Here is a 14,736-nt window from a genome sequence, read left to right as displayed (position 1 = left end):
TTCTGAGAGCATCCTTCCCCAGTCCCTTCTTCTTTCCAAACACCCACAAAGATCGTCACCCAAACCTTCACCGATCTGTCCCTCCATTGTTACCATTGCAGAAAAACCCAACAGCTTCATGCTGGGAAAGGTCACACGAGCGAGAGACCCGTAAGTACCTGCCTTATCTTCGTTAATTTTTTTAAAAAATTTAGCTCAAAATTTCATTTCTGTTTTGGGTCTCCATTGTTTCTTTTTGTAGAAAAACGCTGCAGAACCGTGCTGGGAAAAGTCACATAAGAGAGAGACAGAGGTAAGTTCTTGCCTTTATCTCCATCTTTAGTTTTTTTTTAGCTAAAAATTGCATTTTTGTGATGCTGCATGATCTGTTTACTGTGCGTTCTTGGTTTGTTTGAATTAAGCTAAAAAGAGTAGTTTGATGTTGCTGCTTCTCTTCTGTTTATTGTGCCTTCGTTAATTTTTTTAATTGAGCAAATTTCATTGCATTTCTGTGTTGCTTCATGACCTGTAATGTGCGTTCTTTAATTTTTTTTACTTGAGCTAAAAATTTCATTTCTGTGCTGCTGTTTGGTCTTTGTATTGTGCGTAATTATGTGTTGTTCTTTGTTGAAATTTGTTTTTCTGTTGATGTCTAGCCTACAATGCTGCTGCTTCATTAAAATTAATTAATCTGGAAACAATGTCATGCATCCATGCTGATCTGTTTACTGTGCGCATTGAGGTTGTTTCTACTTGATAAACTGTAGAGTTCTTTACTGTGCACATTACGTGTGTTTTATATTGGAATTAAGGTACCATGAAATTAATTTTGGGTCAATTGGATTATTTGCTCTATTGTATTCTGTTCCCAGTTGAAATATCTCGGCCCACTTCGTTGGTTGCTAGTTTCCTACTGTTACAATACAAACTGATTTATTTCTCTGCTTTTCATTTCATAAGATTCACTTGTTTGTTGAATTTGATGGTCTTGTCCATAAATGCTGACTTTTTTTGGTTGTTGGTTTAGATATTTCCCTTATCTCTTTAACAAGATTTTCATACAAGACATGGTCAATAATACATGTATGTAGATCTCTTAGTTTTCTAGTTTCTCATATCGCCAGTAGATAGCAAAACCTTGATTATTGCTAGTATAGCTCACACTTTTGTGATTTGTAATATTGGACATGGATATTATGATGGATTGTGATAACCTTGTGCACAATATATAGTAACAAAGGCGAGAGGTATCACTTTAAAGAATTTAGGCGTCGTGGACAACCAAGTGGTCGGAAAGAAGTGTTTAATTGCTTATATGTACTGCTTGTCTGTTGTTGTTCTTTGTTTAAATCTGGTTTTGTTTTTTATGTCTACTACCAGTTGATAGTGCTGCTGTTGGATTATTTGCTTAATGGAAACAATGTGATGCTTTGAAATTTCATTTATGTGTTGTTCTTCATGGTCTGATATGTTTACTATGCACATTAATGTTGTTTCTGTTTGAGCAACCATAGATTTCTTTACTGTGCGTGTGTTTATTGTAATCGTAATGAGTGCCCTGTTAGCATGTCATGTAGGATTACGTTTATTTCTACTTGTGCAGTCAAAATCAAAATTTTGAGTTTCCTTTTGTGTGTTTGTATGCTGCGAAAGAAAGTTGGGTTACTTTGAATGTAGAAATAGATTATGTTCTGTTTGTTTTTTTCCTTTTTTTTTTAGCTTCCAAACAGCATGATGACATTGAAGTGTTGCTTGATAATTCAAATATTATATCATGGCTGAAACTGAGTTTCCTGAACAGTTGAAAATTAATGGGTTTCAATTAGTTTTCATTACGCATTAATGGGAACATTCTCATTCAAATACATGCATGGTTAATGTTTGTTGCTAACCACACAACTTTTATAAATGCTGAACATTGAGTGTTTTATTATTGTTTTAGTCCACGATTTATGTATGTCCCACAATGTAATTGATATCATTGATTGATTTCAAACTTTTGTTAAATGTTTTAAAAGATATCATGGAAGGTCTTGAATCTTTTGATAAGGCTGCTTGGACAAAGGAAATGTTGCATATATTTTGTGATATATGCATTAAGGCAATTGATATGGGAATGAGACCTAATACTCATTTCGATAAAACGGGGTGGAAATTTCTCATAACATCATTCAAAGAACAAACTGGTCATGCATTCACCAAAACACAATTGAAAAACAAATGGGATGGATGCAAAAAGGATTGGAGGATATGGAATAAGCTGGTTTCTGAAACTGGTGTTGGCTGGAATAGTGAATTAGGCACAATTTCAGCTAGCGATGAGTGGTGGAAACAAAAAATTCAGGTACATTCCTTTTCATCCTAACAATTTCTTTTATTGTTGTCAAATTCCAATACCAAAATTTTACTAGTATTGATCCTTCATTACTTGATTTAATTTATATGCAGGAAATTAGAGGAGCCAAAAAATTCAAACATGTCGGTATTGAGCAGTCTTTGAAGAATAAATTTGACCGAATGTATTCCAACATTGTCGCAACTGGAGCGTATGCATGGGCTCCTTCATCAGGTGTACCTGCTGACAGTGATGTTGATCCTGGTACAAGCAATGCCGATATTGCTCATGATGGTTTGGAAGAGGGCAGCGGTGATTCGGAGGAAGATGTGATTCCAGATTTCCAAACTGACATGGCTCGAATGGTTGGAGGGATAAATATGTCTAGCAGCAGCAACACAAAAAGCGGTGACAAAAGAAAAGAACGAGATCATTATGATGTGCGAGGTAGAAAGAAGAAAGCATCTGGAATTCAGCTGCTGTCAAGGTGCAATCAACTACTTGAGAGTATATCGACTAAGAGTGATTCCACGTCTGTTAATTTGGATCGCGAAGGCTGTAGTATTCGCGAGGTGATGGCCGAGCTGCACTCAATTCCTGGAGTTTCAATTGAAGATGAGTTCCACGACTTTGCTACAGAGTATTTGAGTTTAAGAAGGAAAAGAGAAATGTGGGCTAGTATGGGTGATAAGGAGCAGAAGTTGAGATGGCTGCAACGAATGTATGCACGCACTAAACGTGCTTAGCTGACATGGTATTATTACATTTTCTTAACCGTTAATCAATTAACTATTCACTTGCTTAATGTATTTATACAGTTTTATTTTATTGTTGTAGAATAATGGGATGCCGGTTTTAAAAATGAGTTTTTTCCAATTGCCGAAGTTTATCCGAGTCATTGTATTCTTCCACATTTCGTGTTGAGATATATGGGCATTTCCATTTGCGGTAATTTGTTTATTGTTGTATTTATATTAAACTACTTTTCGGGAGCTAATATACTTGTATGAGGATATTGTTAGTTTTTAATGTTGTATTTTATCAATGAATTAAAACTGTCACTTCTGTTGTTATTAATGTTAAAATGGTTGACCATTGGATTGAATTTGTTGGTAATTTTCCTTCACTGTGTTATTCCCTGAAGGTCTTGAATATTGAGTGTTGCTGTTAAAATGTATGTTCTATTATAATATACCATGTGCAGCCTTGTTTGTTTTCTTTTATGCCATGAGTTGATGGGATCTGTTGCCTTGTGTGTCCAGCTGTAATTGTAATAAACCATGTGCAGCTACTGTGTGAAATGTTGGTGTGTTTTCTTTTCTGCCGTGAGGTGATGGGAGCTGCAGCCTAATGTGTGAAGCTGTGTGAATATTTGTTTGTTTTCTTTTTCTGCTGTGAGTTGATGTGTGCTGCATGGTGATAAGAAAGCTGCAAGTAATTGAGATACCATGTGCAGCTACTGTGTGCTTGTGCAGTGTGATAAGGAGCATTTGTGTTCTGTTCTGCAGTGAGAATTGATGGAAGCTGAGCATTTCTGTGCTTGTGCAGTTAATGTTATTCATTGCTGTTAACATGATTGTTTCAGCTATTGTGTGCAAGTGAGTTTTGAATATTGTCTTAGCTACTGTGTGCATAGGAGCCAGTGCATGAAATATATGTGTATGTGCTACTGTCATTGTTGTTTGAGCTGCTGGATTTGTCACCTATTATTGGAATACATGCTGCTCTCTTTTGTGCGTTGCTGTTAGAGTTCATATACATAAATTATGTTTATTTTGTGAGGTGTCAGTTGAATCTCCAGTTACAGTTCTTGGAATACAATATTTGTTGCTTTTCAGATGATTTATGTACATGTTAGTGTGCACTGTCATGGTGATAAGAAAAGAAAAAAAAAGTGGGCCAAGGAATCTTGAATAATATAATGAGAACAAAAGGTGAAAAAATACATGTCAGAATATATTAGCTGTAAAAGTAACATTATATGTTACTTTTACAGTCTACATGTGATAATGTACTTGTATTGTAAACTGAATAAAATTGCTTGTAAAAGAGACGTAAAAAGCAGTGAGTTTTTTCTATATAAAAAGGATTGTTTGTAAGCCAACTTTCAAAGAAATTTTTTGCTTCATAACAAATCTCTCAAACCTCCTCAACTGCATTTCATACAAGCAAGTGGAACACTGTTTTTGTTTGGCTTTACAGGTATGAAAAAACTTATGTTGCACCAACCATTTGATAGTTCTTTTTTATTAAATGATATGTAATTATTTAAATATTTTTATTAACAACATATAATTTTTTTTTTGTTTTCATGTAATTGAAGTTATGGATGATTCACGGTTTAATGACATATTTAATGGGGATTTCGATGGCAATTATGATAATGTAATGAACCGCATTGTAGACCACATTAATTATCCTAGTTGTGAAGGTAGTGGTGCCTCATTTTCTGGTGCTGGAGATGACAGTGATGGAAACGACGCTGACGATAGTAACGATGACAGTGATGATGACGGTGACGGTGACGATGACAGTGATGATGACGATGAATTTATTTTAATGACGCATTTTGATATGAAAAAATTAATTATATGCACAGCTGGAGCTATAAACATGTGTTATATTAATTATATGTATAAAGAACCATGTATGGTTTCGTATAATACAGGGATGCGTTGGTTGACAGAAGTTTTAAGAGGTCATTGGAAACGAAGTGTTAACATGTTCAGGATGGACGCAACCACTTTGTTGAGTCTATGCACTGAATTAGAAACGCACCATGGCTTAAAACCGTCAAGAAGAATGAGCGTTATTGAAAAGGTGGCAATGTTTCTATTTACAATAGCAGTTGGGGCGTCAAATAGACAAGTGCAGGAACGATTTCAGCATTCAGGTGAAACTATTAGTAGATGTTTTAAAGAAGTGCTTAAATCATTACGTTTGTTTGCTGTGGAAATCATAAAACCAGTAGATCCACAATTTACGAGCATACCAAGAGAAATTGCTATGAATCCAAGATTTATGCCACATTTCAAGGTAAGATGAATTTTTGTTTAATTAAGTAGTTTAATTAAGTTGTTCAAATGAATATGAAATATGTTATAAATGTTTATGAGTACTTAATGTTTTTTTGGCCTGTAGAATTGTGTCGGTGCAATTGATGGAACACATGTTCGTGCCTACATACCATCTGCAAATCAAATTCCATATATTGGAAGAAAAGGTGTATCAACACAAAATGTCATGGCCGCTTGTAGTTTCGACATGCAATTTATGTTCGTGTGAGCAGGATGGGAAGGCAGTGCCCACGATACGCGTATTTTTCTTGAGGCTATTGACAATAGCAATATCAAATTTCCAAAACCTCCAGAAGGTTGTGATTTTGACTAAATTGAAGATTTGGTAATTGAAGGAATATAATATATTTTTTAAAAAGTTCTGTTATTAATTACCATGTTGTTATTATTTGCAGGAAAATACTATTTGGTTGATGCTGGATATCCAAACGAGTATGGGTATTTAGGTCCCTACAAAGACGAGAGGTATCACTTCCAAGAATTTAGGCGGCGTGGACAACCAAGTGGTCGGAAAGAAGTGTTTAATCGTGCACACTCGTCACTACGTAACGTGATCGAACGTTCTTTTGGGGTATGGAAACAGAGGTGGAAAATTTTGCAAAACATGTCTGCTTATCCGTACAAAACACAAGTTGAGATTGTAGTTGCATCAATGGCACTACATAACTATATTAGAAGGAGATCGCAAGATGATGCAGTTTTTTCTGAGTATGATCGCAACCCCAATTTAATTTCAGATGACTTTTTACCTGATATTGTTCAGGCTTCGGCCGTTCAAGGCTCACAAAGGCCTTCATATATGGATTTTGTACGCGATGGAATTGCAAATAGTTTGATGGAACAATAAAGGAGTACATTAATGTATAATGATATTTCATTTTGTTATGTAATCGTAATTACAAAACACCTATGTTTTGGAATTATATATGTGTGTCTATATATGTCCTTTTAATTAATTCAAATCAAATATAAAACACAAACCATATTAACCAAACAAAAAAAACTATTTTTTTTAACCACAATTTAAACCACAGTTTTACCAAACACAAAACTGCTTTTTTTCTACCACAATTTCAACCACAGTTTTTTAACCAAACACAAGAAACTGCTTTTTTTAAAATCACAACTTCAACCATAGTTTTAACCAAACACCAACTTTTTTTGAAATCAACCTCACAAAAAGTACTTTTTATTAAACTGCTTTTTTTAAACCACAACCACAAAAGCTACCACAATACCAAACACGCTCTAAATTCGAGTTAATTATTTCTATAAAAACAAAAATGATTTACCTTGAGCCAATCAAATTTAAATCTAGCTTAACAAAATCATTAAAACCTGGTTTAATCAGGTTCGAGATCACAAATTTATCAGATCAACTTGCTAAGCCAGGCTACATTTAATAACTATGATCATCATACAATAGATGAGTCGATAGCCAACCCTGGCGAATAAAGAACTTATCACCAGATTGAACTCGCCAATTGAAGAATCTACAACAGAAGCATAATTACATTACAGGCAAAAGAATTGGTGGTGAACACGCTTTTACAACAACAATTTACCTCCTACCACTTCCAATCCCACTGATTCGATTCGATTCTCTTCTCTCATTTTTGGACTTGTATTTTGTCTTCATTGTAGGGTGAGTATAAAATCCTTTAGTGCTCTGTTTCGACATCCTCATCATCAGATAATACCTGAGTCAACAAGGAGTACTTAACCCGGAGAGAAATCCGGCCCTTCTCCACCGCTAGTTTTGCCCCAGAAACAACCCAATAGCCAGGAGTTTCTTGTGGTCCTCTAGTCATCTCTGTTATGTCCACAAACTTGAGAAGCTTAGGGGCTTGAGATGGCATAGGAGGACCGCCAGGGTATACAGCTGAATTTATATTTACATCAGCAGGCCGTGGAGGTGGCTTCTGCACTGACGTGAAGTGATGGCTGATTAAGGTTGATATGAGGCCCGACTTGCGTGCCAACCCTGGCGATCCATCCCACTCTGGTTGCTTCACAGATACAGCTCCCAACACAGTTGAAAACCGAAGTCGCAAAAAGAGAATATTTTTAAACCCGGAATTCACAACTTGTAACTGAGCTCCAGTTACTATAGAAAGATCTTCATCAGACTCCACAGGGGCTGTGCAGATATGAGAAAAATGCTTCCACTGAACTTTCTCATAGTATTTGCGTTCATAGGATTCTTGGTTGGTATTACCATTTGAATCATCTTTAAGTTGGAAGATTTTTGGAAGAGACGAGAGGTGCTGCAAGTGTATGGCTAAGCGATTGCTCCTTTTACCTTCTAGATAGAGCCTAAGGCCAGTCACTGGTCTCTTGCCCACATCAACCTATCAGACAAATGATGAAATAAACAAATGGATGAATTATAAATCAGAATCTAGCAGAAAACAAATTCACAGCAGAACCATCACCATTTTTGGCATTCTACACCATCATTGAATGGAGGAATATTAGATGGTTTGAGTTATTCTAGTTTGCCTGAAAACCGCTGGTAACAAGAAAATGAAATGAATTGGGTTACTTGGTTTATCTGTGAAATTTTCTCAGGAAGTATTGGAAGAAATTTTGATGTGATATTAAAATTCTTGATTGATGAATGCAATTGTGCTATGGCAGCACTGACAAGTTGAGAAAGATAAAAATATTGAAAAAGCTATATCTAACAGATTTATATAGTAATACCCAGATTTATGGTATAGCGAATGCACACAGCAAATATTTGACATCTGGGATCCACATCATCAACCATAAAAACTTCAGATAAATAGACCTTATGGATATAGCACTACTTGGAAATTCTATTTTCTTACATGAAACCATACAACATCATCATATTAGATCTTTACTGGTTGAAGACAATAAGTAATACACAGTATATGAGCACGAGACCGTCATGGTTTAAAGTATCTAGTAAATCCAATTGAAAACAACAATTTGAGCAGACGAGAGAAGCTTTACCGGAGTAGTGTTCACAAAAAGCTTTGGCCCCATGAGACTGAACTGTAATGAAGCTGTATTTTGTTGCTTCCGCTGTGGCCCCAAGGGAAGTTCACTGAACACTGGTGCCCACTGCCTAGGCAGCTGAAATTCCAAAAACTGGTGTAGCTCTTCAATTGGGGGCTTATCTGGTATGCATTAGCAGAAACACAGACGTCATTTCTAATGAGCACAAATGAATCGCAGCAATAGAAGAACAGTAATGAAGTTACAATGAAAAACATGTCAATATCACAATGAACTCGTGGCAAAAAGATTGCAAAGCCCAGAAAAAGAATGTCTACTGATAAGCAAGCAAATTTTTACTAAAACCAAAACAAATATCTATCCATACATGATTTGATCACTAGTAACACTAATGCAAAACAGAATACAATGAAGTTACAAACTTCAGAACATTTTTCACTCACATCGTAAATAGAGATTTATGGCATGGCTCAAGAATCCACTCCCTGGGACACCATATAACAGAGAGGTAACTGGGATAAAGGACATTGAGATAACATCAGGCTCAGATTGAACACTGTGCAACCATTCGGTATGGGATAAGATCCCATTATCCCTTCCACCTCTTCTCTTGTAAATTCTTACAATATCCTGCAATCAGTCATTAAACAATAACAATCAAAATTATAATTTTCACCAAAGAAAACCCTAGAGATCTTCAAAATATTTCAGCAGATGAGTTTGACAAGCATATCAAGAATTCATCCAATCCAAATGAAGAATAAACATATCAGGGACACTACCTCCTTGTGAGAATACGAGCTTGATGGATTGGTATCGGCAAACCTCAGCCTCTGCTCCCTAACTCCAAGCTGAAGCAAAAGTGTTTAGATAAGATGCCTTGAAATTATAATATAAACAAATATGCCAATTGAGTGTGCCCACACTCATGTGGTTTACATGGTATTTACATAGAAACCCAACAGGCAAATCATTTTTGTTGATATAATGGCAATTTAGAGATCATTTGCACTCCAGTGACAGTTTCAATTTTGGCACTTCATGTCATATGGTTTGCTCCATTAGCACAGGCCTCAATGCCATGGAATCAAAAGACTGCTGTTATATAACAAATGCTATGTAATCAAAAATTATAATACCATTGCGTTCCTGTTTGACAACGGGTTTTGTTGTTTTGCAGCCAAGAAGACCATAATGGTCTATAGGGGATACCTTTTCTTATGTCTAATTTCTGAAATCAAGCTACTGCAAACCTCATTCTACAAGTTTTTTCCCTAAAAAAATCTAATCGTGATCAATATCTCGTGTGTTAACACCAAACAACACTTATGTTGTGCACTTCATCTCCCAAATCCAAATGTTTTCAAAGACATTCATAATCTCCTTTTCATATTTGGATTAGAAATACAACCTGCCAGCCTAATCCATAATTAGTCAAGTGCAGAAGCTCAACTATGATCATGAAGGAGAACCTAATATACCATAGCATCAAAGTATTCAAGGAAACCCATGACACTACAGCGTGGATTGTGATTGTGGAATAAAGTTTATCAAATAAGCATGACATAAGAATTTCAAGTAAAATCTTATGTATTTTAGTTATGTTATGATCAGAAAATTAGATCTACATGTAAGAATCAGATTGTAGGATTTCAAAAATCAGATCACATGTTAAATGCTTGGATTCCAAATTATATATATAAAAAAAAGGTAGCATGGACAAACTAATCACAAACCTTGTTATTCTGGTCCACTTGCTCAGAAGCCATACCGTACTGTCCATTCGTATCTAAAAACCTCCTATCTGCCATCTCCTTTAATCTCTTCTGTAGATCAGCTGGTTGAAGAGTTGATGAATGTTGTTGTTTCATATATATTACATCCTTCCCACCCATCTTGACACCAACAATGATATGAGTGCCAAATGTCTCAATAAACCTGAAACAGCAAACATATTTTCAAATTCCAGTTTGATTTAAAAAATTGGGGCAGCACACTTTTTTTTCAAATGCTAAGCAATTTTTTCTACATACCTTCAGAAAAAGGACAGAGACAAAAAAAAACTTTAAACGGATTTACATCAATATATAAAGCAGAATTTTAAGAATGGAAACCAAATACATGCATTTCAACCAGTACAGACTGCAATCACAATCCCACAAAAGGAAAAAGAGCCAAGGCAATAACAGTTTCTTTGAAACACAAACAAACACAAATCCTAGTGACAAATCTAACAGAAAAGGGTGAACTTAGAATAAAACTATAGAGCTTGAATTGTGTTAAACCATATCAACCACGGCATCCATGCTCAGGTCCATCATTCACCACATTGTTATCAGTAGGAACTTATCAAATTCTGTCCTATAAATACTGTACGTTTATTTATAAAAGCACAGCTGCTGTCATGACAAGGACTGGCCATGAATATCTCTACTGGAAAATGAAATTCGATTGCGTTGTGCAAGATAGGAAGCTTGCAACTCGTTATGAAATGCAGCCAAGCAGTTGATGTGTTGCACTGGAGACAAGAATTTGAAGGTCCAGTCATTCAAGCGTTGCGCAACAAGGCATTGACATAGAAGTATGCCAGTAAAAGTACCCATTTAAGATTCTTCTTTCTGAGGGTGGTGGCAAATTCTTAACAGTTAACGCCATACAAGTTGGTCAAAATGCAGAACACATTACTTGCTATACAAGGCTGTTGACAAGAATTGCAGACATTTGAGAGAGTAGAGAACGATATTAGCAAGCCCATTTTCTTCACATGCTATCTTATATTTTTAATTAATCTTATGCCCCTTTTTTAAATTATCTTGTTCAGTGTCAACTGAAATAAAATCCAAAAATTCATAGTTAGTTATTTTTACAACAAAATTACTGCTTCAAGCAAAGTAGAAAATCAGGATTCAATAGGGATGTTTGACAATATAACCAAACGGGGTCTTCACCCCTCTCTCCATAGAAGCCTTTGCAATTAGCAATTTGAGATTTCACAGTTTATAAACTGTTATTGGTGTTTTTAAAGGTAATACAACATTGATATCCTCTGTACTCTAAATTGAACTTTTCACAATCTATGAGATACTTCCTTTTCCTGGTGCTCTTTAGTATGCTTTCCTTGCGACTGGTTTTGATGTTTCAGTAGAACTCTAAAATTTTACATAACCAATTTAATAAAAGGTTACTTAATTAGGTCACAGCATTTAAACTGAAAAAAACTCCTTTTATTATAGTGGAAATATGAAGCCTCTAAGACTGGCATTACAGTAGATTTGTAAAACTACTTAACCAATTCAATAAGAGATTACTTGAGGGAGCAGGTAGAGAGTTTTTAACTGAAACCTCATTTTAAGCTAGTGCATATTTGATCCAGTAGATATGTAGAGTTTTAACAAGGACTCAAGCAATTGTACTCTAATATCTCAAGGTTCAACAAAAGATAAATATAACAGATCTTAAGATATGCACTAGCTTAAAACAAGTCTGTCAGTCATACAAATGCCGTACCTGAATGATTTTCTCTTGCATTATGAAAGAGAATGAAAAAACAAGAAAGCAAACCAACATTTACAAGATGATCTTGGATGAGCTATAAGCTTCTTTTTTTAACAAATTTTGGTGGGAAAAGAACACATGTTGGTGAAAATGTAGGACTTATATTGTCTTTGGGTTCTCCAGATCTTCCAAGATGTTTAGAATCTCTTAATTGATAAGTTTTAATTTCACATTTCATATCCCATACCCCATCTTTCAGTTTTACAAGTAGGTATGCTATGAATGTAATGGACAGGTTCTCTGGCATATTGATTTGGGTTTGATTTAGAAGAGCTGCTTTGCTCATTTTTCTCTCCCCGTTCCTTGTTCTTCCTCTCCTTTTCATTTTTTTTCCTTCCCAATTAACCCTACTTTATGGGTTCAATCTTCTATAAAAAGAAAACATAAGCTATAGAGTCACACATCCAATTAATTACATCACCGTTGTCTGAAATTGTCATATAAGATAAAATCAGTGCATGGCATTTTAAAATTCAGAGATTCTGATGACACAAAAATAGCAAAATCATGGATATATATATTAAAAGCAAAAAAGGTTCTATTGGATATCAAGAGTTTATAATAGAAGTCACTATCAGAATCAAAGACAAGCTATCTCTCAGATGAGGCATGAATAATGACTGCAATCTCACAATTTGATTGAAAATAAAAATATAAAAAACTTACTTTGCTAATGCAGCAGGATCCCATGTTGATGGGACAGCCTTCTTAACATGATCACGAAGTACCATCTGAGACTTCTCTAAAGCAACTGTATAGAGCGTAATGAACACTCCATCAAAAGAAAGGGTTTTAGTGTTGGCAGCATCTTTCTGCCAACAACTTGAGAATTCAAACATGGCATTGAAAAGACCTGAGGGAATTTTTCCAGTCAAAGACAATTCCTGGTTGAACTGCTCTGACATCTGGAAGAAAGCAAGGAAAAGTGGAGGCGATGAGAAACGGGAAAGAAAAAGAAACCCACAAACATGATATCCTTCTGTCATATTCTATTGTCACGTAAGGCATGTAAAACAAAAGGAACAAGCATACTGCCCTTCCAACAACCTAATCCAGTATCTTGAACAGCGTGTTAAATATTTGACAAACAGCAAGAATGAAAACCTCATCACAACTCATCCCATTAGCTATGCAAATATGTAGAAAAAACTGATCTCTGCAGAAACTTTTATTACAGTTCATTGAGTCAAGAGGTTTTAACTAGAAGAAAAGGTAATATAGAAGAGGCAATGCAGCAACAATTTAAATGAGCCAGTTCAATTGACATATGGATTACAACAATGCAGAGGAAAGAGTGGAGTGCATTAAGAAGCAAGCGAGCAATCAAGAAAAAATTACATTATAGGAGATGGAAATGCAGAAATGTGTTTTGACCAACTAATTAATAGCAAAAGCAAAGAACTCCGAATCTGTTTTGTCATAAAACAATCAAATTATGAGGCGATCAAAGTAAACAATTTAGCAACAACCTGCTGGAATGACAGAACATCAGACCTAAACCGAGTTCGCTCCCCCTTGTCGCACTTTATCGATTTGGACACATTCGGAATTGAAATCCCACCTGGCAAAATGATTTCTCGACCCCCATCCTCATCAATCTCGATCAAGCGTGGATCCTTTAGATCCCCTTTACAATACCTCAACCTTAGATCAATTGCCACATCATATCCACGCCCTATTGCCCCAATTGCAATCTCAGCTGCCTCGGGAGCTGGAACTCTAAGCGCCATTACTCAGCACGTCACTACTCTTCACCAAAAGCAGAAGCAACCATTTCAGAAACCATAAATTAGCTCTATTACGTCAAAACATGCTCTACTCTGCCCTTAAAAATCCACACGCATTACACATCCCTTAAATTAAGCAACAAACCAATTCAAAAACAGCTCCAATCGACAAAAGATAATTTTTTTTACTCGTCTATAAGGCATAAAACCAATTTCTCATTTTTTAGGGTAATTTAATACAATTTCTTTTAAATTAATTAAATAATTATAAAAACACACTTAGCTGATATTAACCATACATGATTCAACTATATTATCAATCAACCCACAAAATGCTTCAGAGTTGGAAAAAATAAAAAACAGAATCATGGTCAAATTTAAGCGAATTTGAAGCAGTTTTTGAAACAGAAAGCAGATCTAAGCTCCTTTGAGCGATGGGTGAAACGCATGCGTGTATTAAGCTCAAAATGAAGTAAAACCCGTACATTCCCGCATGGAAGCAATCGATTTTCTTGAATCATCAACTACAGGTAAAAACCGAGCTCAAACAGCGGTGAAATTAAAGCAGGGTGGAGCTCGGAAATTGACAAATGAGCTGTGCAGGACGCGAGCACCGGACTTTGGGTTCGAGAAATGGTATGGTAAAGGAGAATCCTTTAAGAGAGAGAGGGGGGAGTTTCTAGAGAGAGAGAAACCCTAAATGAAAAGAAAAGGGGTTGATGGGAGTGATTTAATTTGTTAGAATAAGAAGAAGAAATGCCCAGAAATAAAAATAGAAATAAATAAAAAGTTTGACCAGAGCATAGAGATTCTGTTTGACATGTGAATGAATGGGACAGACTAGTCTACACTCTAGACTATTCTACCGTAATATTATTTATTTATTCAAATAATATTTTAAAAAAAAAATTATTTTTAACAACACTCAATAAAATATATAAAAATACTAAAAAATATTAATTTAAAACAAATAAAACAAATAATTTTTTAAAAAACACTTTAAAAATATCTTATTTTATATTCTTAATTATTTTTCTCATAATTTTAATCAAACTGGTGAGTAATTCTGGATTAT

The 14,736-nt window shown here is 35.3% G+C and overlaps 3 protein-coding genes across 5 annotated transcripts; 2 read left to right on the top strand and 1 right to left on the bottom strand.

Annotated features, from left to right (window-relative positions):
* The first annotated feature begins 1,400 nt into the window (after positions 1 to 1,400).
* On the top strand, positions 1,401 to 3,375 carry LOC18111159 (L10-interacting MYB domain-containing protein). The gene is made up of 3 exons (XM_006389460.3): positions 1,401 to 2,323; positions 2,428 to 3,068; positions 3,152 to 3,375. Exons 1-2 carry the CDS (start codon positions 2,003 to 2,005, stop codon positions 3,058 to 3,060), a joined length of 954 nt encoding a protein of 317 aa, XP_006389522.1. The 5' UTR covers positions 1,401 to 2,002; the 3' UTR covers positions 3,061 to 3,068; positions 3,152 to 3,375.
* A 1,264-nt stretch (positions 3,376 to 4,639) lies between these two features.
* LOC18111158 (protein ALP1-like) lies at positions 4,640 to 6,238 on the top strand. Its single transcript, XM_024597422.1, has 5 exons — positions 4,640 to 4,847; positions 4,983 to 5,350; positions 5,456 to 5,537; positions 5,604 to 5,687; positions 5,787 to 6,238. Exons 1-5 carry the CDS (start codon positions 4,640 to 4,642, stop codon positions 6,236 to 6,238), a joined length of 1,194 nt encoding a protein of 397 aa, XP_024453190.1.
* A 440-nt stretch (positions 6,239 to 6,678) lies between these two features.
* LOC18111157 (MACPF domain-containing protein At4g24290) lies at positions 6,679 to 14,408 on the bottom strand. 3 transcript variants are annotated; one of them, XM_024597643.2, is made up of 9 exons: positions 14,147 to 14,408; positions 13,404 to 13,678; positions 12,788 to 12,839; positions 12,601 to 12,685; positions 10,116 to 10,317; positions 9,162 to 9,230; positions 8,823 to 9,009; positions 8,374 to 8,540; positions 6,679 to 7,742 (listed from the first exon to the last, which is right to left on the bottom strand). In XM_024597643.2, the coding sequence occupies exons 2-9, from the start codon at positions 13,662 to 13,664 to the stop codon at positions 7,053 to 7,055; spliced, it is 1,713 nt and encodes a 570-aa protein (XP_024453411.1). In that variant the 5' UTR covers positions 13,665 to 13,678; positions 14,147 to 14,408; the 3' UTR covers positions 6,679 to 7,052. The 3 variants fall into 3 exon arrangements, with proteins under 3 accessions (XP_024453411.1, XP_024453410.1, XP_024453409.1); XM_024597642.2 differs by having other exon boundaries at positions 12,601 to 12,839; positions 13,404 to 13,683; positions 14,147 to 14,407; XM_024597641.2 differs by having other exon boundaries at positions 12,601 to 12,839; positions 14,147 to 14,407.
* Between the last annotated feature and the right edge of the window lie 328 nt (positions 14,409 to 14,736).

This window comes from Populus trichocarpa, chromosome 3 (assembly GCF_000002775.5).
Source record: "Populus trichocarpa isolate Nisqually-1 chromosome 3, P.trichocarpa_v4.1, whole genome shotgun sequence".
Classification (NCBI taxonomy): Eukaryota; Viridiplantae; Streptophyta; class Magnoliopsida; order Malpighiales; family Salicaceae; genus Populus; species Populus trichocarpa.
This window is presented reverse-complemented; position numbering and strand designations above follow the sequence as displayed.

Coding starts and splice junctions, on each gene's coding strand:
- LOC18111159 (XM_006389460.3), top strand. CDS start 2,003: ATGGAAGGTCTTGAATCTTTTGATAAGGCTGCTTGGACAAAGGAAATG. Junction 2,324..2,427: donor GGTGGAAACAAAAAATTCAG/GTACATTCCTTT, acceptor ATTTATATGCAG/GAAATTAGAGGAGCCAAAAA.
- LOC18111158 (XM_024597422.1), top strand. CDS start 4,640: ATGGATGATTCACGGTTTAATGACATATTTAATGGGGATTTCGATGGC. Junction 5,538..5,603: donor TCCATATATTGGAAGAAAAG/GTGTATCAACAC, acceptor TCGTGTGAGCAG/GATGGGAAGGCAGTGCCCAC. Junction 5,688..5,786: donor ATTTCCAAAACCTCCAGAAG/GTTGTGATTTTG, acceptor TATTATTTGCAG/GAAAATACTATTTGGTTGAT.
- LOC18111157 (XM_024597642.2), bottom strand. CDS start 13,664: ATGGCGCTTAGAGTTCCAGCTCCCGAGGCAGCTGAGATTGCAATTGGG. Junction 9,010..9,161: donor GCTCGTATTCTCACAAGGAG/GTAGTGTCCCTG, acceptor GACTGATTGCAG/GATATTGTAAGAATTTACAA. Junction 7,743..8,373: donor TTTTTGTGAACACTACTCCG/GTAAAGCTTCTC, acceptor TTTGTCTGATAG/GTTGATGTGGGCAAGAGACC.